This window comes from Lycorma delicatula, chromosome 5 (assembly GCF_047948215.1).
Source record: "Lycorma delicatula isolate Av1 chromosome 5, ASM4794821v1, whole genome shotgun sequence".
NCBI lineage: Eukaryota > Metazoa > Arthropoda > Insecta > Hemiptera > Fulgoridae > Lycorma > Lycorma delicatula.
The window spans coordinates 124,713,955-124,719,954 of NC_134459.1; the positions used below are offsets into that span (position 1 = coordinate 124,713,955).

The 6,000-nt window shown below is 24.6% G+C and overlaps 1 protein-coding gene across 4 annotated transcripts in view; it reads left to right on the forward strand.

The window, feature by feature from the left end:
- Snap25 (Synaptosomal-associated protein 25kDa) overlaps window positions 1–5,513 on the forward strand; it is a 372,827-nt gene extending 367,314 nt beyond the window's left edge. Inside the window, exons 8-9 of one of the 4 annotated variants that reach the window (XM_075365355.1) lie at window positions 129–273; window positions 4,699–5,513. In XM_075365355.1, the coding sequence (XP_075221470.1) occupies window positions 129–273; window positions 4,699–4,761 (208 nt within the window). In that variant the 3' untranslated portion in view covers window positions 4,762–5,513. Of the gene's footprint in view, window positions 1–128; window positions 274–4,562 lie in introns of all 4 variants that reach the window. The other 3 variants (XM_075365356.1, XM_075365353.1, XM_075365354.1) reach the window with 3 other exon arrangements.
- Window positions 5,514–6,000: the final 487 nt, after the last annotated feature.

Below are 6,000 nucleotides of genomic sequence, written 5' to 3' on the forward strand. Positions count from 1 at the left end.
TGCAAATTCTAAAATTTCTTATGCACATTAAGATGTAAAATAATAATTTGCTGTTAGAGATTCCTAGAAATATATATTTTTTTAAATTCTAAGAAAATAATGTTATGCTTATTTTTTTATAATTGAAGGATTACAAATGACGCCCGAGAAGATGAAATGGAAGAAAACATGTCACAGGTGAATACAATGATCGGTAATTTACGAAACATGGCCATTGATATGGGATCTGAATTAGAAAATCAGAATCGACAGATTGACAGGATCAATCGCAAGGTAAGTAAATCAATTATATTTGTGTTTGCTTCAGCGGCACAGTTTGATTTTGTTATAGCTTTTAATTATCTTTTCCACCAGCATGTTAATTTCCATTTTAATTGGGGTAAAATTTTATTTTAAACTTTGTTGTAAATTACTTGTCTCATGATTAGTATGACAACTGATTGTACAAGGATATACAACTATTGTCAGCAGGTCAGCTATAAGAGTTGCACAAAGAAAAAATCTTTTTGTAAATTATTTATATATAAAAATGTATGTGTATAAATATTTTACTTGTATTAATATGTTCTGTTTTCAAAAATTTTAATTTTATCATTATGTTATATTTATTGTTGAAATAAAAGTACAAAAGGATTTTCCTTTGAGCGTTAAGGAATTAACAAAAAATGTTTTTAATTTCTTGAATTTGATAATTACTTTTTATTTTCTCCTCATGTTTGCGTAAGAAGAAATGTTTTAAACAGATCTTTTAATTTTTAAGGAATTACACAATTTGGGAAGCCATGGTGAAAAAAGTGGCTTTTTAAATATTTATCACGTGCATATCTGTTTTTTTTGTCTAGCTATGTGACCATTTCCAAAGAAAGAAGATACTTTTGATTGAAGATAGCATATTTAGGCTTGCAAATTAAAACAGTTTTGTTAATGTTTTCATGTAACTTTTATGTTAACATTTTTATCTATTTATTTATTTTTTTAAATTATTCAAGTACTGACAGATAATCTTCCAGAAGTTTACATATATTTTGTTTTAATGAACCAATTATGCTCTGAACAAACAATTATGCTCTGTTAATTAACAGATTATGTTCTGTTAATTAAAACAATTATGCTCTGTTAATTATACAATAAAATTTCTCAGTAAGATATTCTTTTTTCTGTTGATTTTGATTTTGCCTTCTAAAAATGGAAAGGATTCTTTTTTCCCGAGCTCCTAATTTTTTAAAAAATAATTAACTGCAGTATTAAGAAATTGCCTGATTATATTTTTGAGGTATGTTCCTAAAGGATGTAACCCATAAATAGCCTAATATCTCTTCTTGTCTTTTCTGTAAAAATAGATCCAAGAAACTAGCAATTTCATTCCTAGGTCTTTTAATTAGAGGATCTTCCCAAATCTCTTAACAGAATTTAAAATTGTTAGACAGTTATATTTATAAATTAAGATGACTTTAAACTAAGAATACTGTTTTAGTGTATGCATATTGCAAAATATTATTTTTTATGATGATATTTTTTATTCATCTATATAGTGGAATATATTCTTTTCTATCAAAGTTTGATTGCTCTTGTTAATGTGAATTCATATACTCTTACTTAAAAACTCATACTTAAGTTTCAAGGTTTTTTAATGCTGAAGATCCTAGTACAGATATAATAGTGCAAAAATTCTTTGTTTGAAAAAAAAATTGATTAAATTTTAATCCATTTACTTGTAGATTTTTTGTTTATTATTTTTCGTAATTTCATTATATATCTTTTGCTTTAAGTGCTGTTAATTTTTTTGTTTTGTTAACTGCTTTGTAGGAAGGAGACGAGCAATTTTTTAATAATTTTTTTAACTATTTTTTTATAGTATGAATTAATGCTGTTAAATCTTAACCTGAGTTTTTGAGTTACATTGTATTATAAATTCTTTTAAAATTGACAATTCAAGGTTATTTATTAGTCAATTTAGAGTTTTGAAACTGTTACATGTGGGTATTATATGACATTTTTATTTGAAATGGTATATAAAAACTTGATGCATAATACAGTAAATATTTATCCTATTAAATAATTGCTGTAGACCCATTCAGATTTCTGATGTTATTGCAGTATTTATTAACTTTGTGTTAATTTTTTTCATATAGCTTGCATTAATTTAGCGATTATGATGGCGTTATTTTATTCACAGGCGTATTAATTTAAAATAATTACATTAGTAATGCAGTTTATTTGCTGTAGTTTGCTGTAGTTTATCAAATTTCATATTCATATAATTTTATATTTCAGATATTTTCACATATACCACCAAAACTAGTTCATTCACATTGTATACTCCTACTCACAATAATATTCATATTCTCACATAATATTTATTTTTTTTACATTTAGACTAATCATTATTTGTTTTATCCATTATCTGTTTAATTTATTTTTTATTTTTATTATATTATTTTGTCATAACTAATACACTTATCACCATTTTATTTACTAGCAGCTTGTGCATATAATATTGTAGTTAGTTTTTTTTACACATTAATCATCTTATTACATTTATAATTAGTTAATTTTTTAATTACATTAAGTTGTATGTGTATTTATACATAGAAACATGGCAACAGCACATGACACTTCCATTTTACAAAGGTCCATATAAGTACAACAATTTCATATATTATACAAATTGAATAATTCATACAATTATTATAGAGAATAAAATAATAAGAAAGTGAATGCGTTTGTAGAAATGAAAATGTAAAGAGTTTACCACTTTTATTATAAAATTATATGAAGTATTTTATGCATCATGAAGTTAATGAATGCATTCTCTGTATTGTTTTTCAGACTGTATGTTTCTCCATATTATGCATCAAGTATGCATTTTTCTTAAAAAAAAATTGAAATTAAATGTTTGAATCAAAAAATAAATTAATGCTTTTTATGTTGTTTTAATTTATTGCACTTATTGTGTGTGAGCTATTACTATCGATAATTTCTTGCTTATTTTGTATTTATAGGATTAATTTCTTTGTTACCTAGGATGTGTGTTGTAAAATGATGTTGTATGTAAGGGTTTTGTTTGTACATCGTTTATATGAGCAATATATAGCTTACTCCATTTATGTATAGGGTGTTATGTAAGAGTATTTTCTAAAATTGTTGATTTAACTCTAGAAATGATAATTAAAACTAATAGAGTTAATAATAAATTTATGTCCATTACATTTCTTCGTTTCTTAGTGGATATTTTTCCTTTTTTAACTAATTATCCCTTCCTTATTCCTCAGTAAAATAAGCTTGTCTCTTGTGTCAGGTGCTACTGTTCTCCAAGAATACAATAATTTATTAGTTTGGCTCTGAGCTTATTAATTTGGATCAGAGCTAGTTTAACTGTAGATATCTCTAATAGAAGTCTAGCACTCTCTCGATATTTGATATGAATTAATCTAAATGGTCAGATGCACAATAGGTTGTAAGCGTAAACAAGAAACTGTTTTGGACTCTATTATCATTCATTATTGATTGTAAGTGAAGCCCTTTGGCTGCTGATTCTCACAATTATTTTATTTTTGATACATAATCAACTATTTGGAGTAAAAGTATTCTTATTATTGTTCTAAATTCTTATAATTTATTCCTTTTAAAAACATTTAATGATTTTTTTATCTCAAAATCTATTTTTTGCTCATGGTAATCAATTGTGGATATTTATTGCTTTATTTGGTTTTCCAGAATTTTAAATAAAATTGCTGTATAATGTTAAAAAAAATTTAAACAGTTAAGATTCTATTGTGGTTCTTGTTTATTAAAATTAGATATTTTATTCTCAAGTTATTTTTAATCTACTGCAAAGATGGAAATTGGCTGTCTGTTTTTCTCTAGCAATTATCCATATTTTATTTTAGGGGTAATTTTTTACTAAAAAGTAAAGATAATTTTTTACATTTTGTATATAGGTGATTTCCATTGCTTTTTCTGTAGTCTAGCATAGTGGTTCTCAAACTTCATACCTTGATGACCCTCCACTTCTAACTTTCTCAATCACTTCTGATTGAGAAATTTGCCTACCGTATAATTGTAGGATGTAAACAAAAATATTTTGCTTGCTTAATTCTGTATTTTTATTTTTATGACCTTTTATATTTCAATATTTTTATTTTGTATATATTTTCCTTACTGACCTGGACGTATTTCTTCCACAAGATATCAGTTGGCACTTATTTTCACAATAACAGTTATCAGTCATTACTACATCAATAGCAATGTTGAGTTTCTATCATTAACCTTGATGTGGAGTGTCTTGATTGCCTTCACTGAGTTTCTTTTTAGATACATTTACATTTATTTAAATATTAGTTAAGGTTGTTGTGGTTTCTGTGTTTTAATGTAAAGTTTGCTTTTCTTAAAAGAACACATCATTCTGTTTTCATAAATCTTTAAGATATTTATATTTATAAAAAAAGGAATATGGAACAGTTACAGAAGACCGCTGGAAGTGTCAGGTGTTTGATCAAGTGTTGCCATGTTACAACACTTGTTACAATGTGGACAAACAATATGTATTGTTTATTTTACAGGGAGAGTCGAACGAGACCAGGATAAAGGTCGCCAATGACAGAGCCCATGACTTATTGAAGTAAACAGTTCGGTGTTCATCTCCTCCCATCTTGATGCTTCTTTAGAATTAGACTACAAACTTTTGCTTTTTCACAGGGAGAATCGAATGAGACACGAATAGCAGTGGCTAATCAAAGGGCTTCACATCTGCTCAAGTAATTCATCCACTCGCCTGCCCTTCCAAACAGCTATTTGCTTCTACCTAACCAACTGCTAGGAAAAAAATTACATATGTTTTTCATCTTTATTAATTTTCATTTAGATCACATCAAGTAGTTCTCTCATTTTCTATGAAACTTATTTTATTAATTTGCAAAAAAGTAATAATAGTAATAAGAAAATCCTTATGCAAACTATTGAGATTTTTTAACTCAAAATTTTATTATGAACTGCATTTCAGTCAACAATTAAAAGTGTCTTTTAATTTTTTTTTTTAAAGTAGTTATTAAATGTAATTTTTTATAGAACAAAGTAGTTTTTACCATAGTCAACAGATTTTCATGTCACTGCAGTTCATCATTTTTTTTATTTAATAAAAAAGTAAAATTTTAATATTAATCGTGTCTTTATCTTAAGAAGCAATATTAATCTATGCAGAAAGAAATGTTCCCGTACTTAATTAATATTATAACATTCAAAAATTTTTCATGAATCAAGTATTTAAGGTGTATATAATATTTTTTGTATAATATTTAATTAAATGTTGATTTTTTTTTATTTAAATATTTATAACCGTAATTATTTTTTTTGTCCCTTTATGCCGTGTGTTAATAAAATGTTACAGATGGTAAGTAATAATCTTTTTATAAATATGTTATACATACATATATTTATATATAAATTATTCCTCATATCTTATTGTCGTAAAGAATTTATATATAAATATAGATATTAGAAAAAACATTACAAATTATTTGTAATGTTTTTATTTAATTAATTATTATTAATTGTACAGAATATATTATTAATATTTAAAAATAAATGATTAAAATATATATTTGCTTAAAAATATTATTGCAGTTTTTTTGTAAGTAGTATTTAGTAGTAAATTTAATTAAATATAATTTTAGCTTTATAATAAATTACATAATATATTATGGTGAGGTTGTAAACACTCATATGCCTTTCCTATAAATATATATTTAGTTATTTAGTTATTAAAACAATTAATTATATCATTACAATATTTATAAAAGTTATTGATTACTTATTATTATGATAGTTTGTTGTTTTCTTCTCTCTGATAATAAGCATATAAATTAATAAATAAAAATATTTATTAAAAATAAATGTCTCTGTATACATTCATATATAATTAAATACCATAATCTTATTATTGTAATAATATTACAGTGGTATGTAACTGATGCGTTATATTTTCAGAAAGTATTAAAGTTT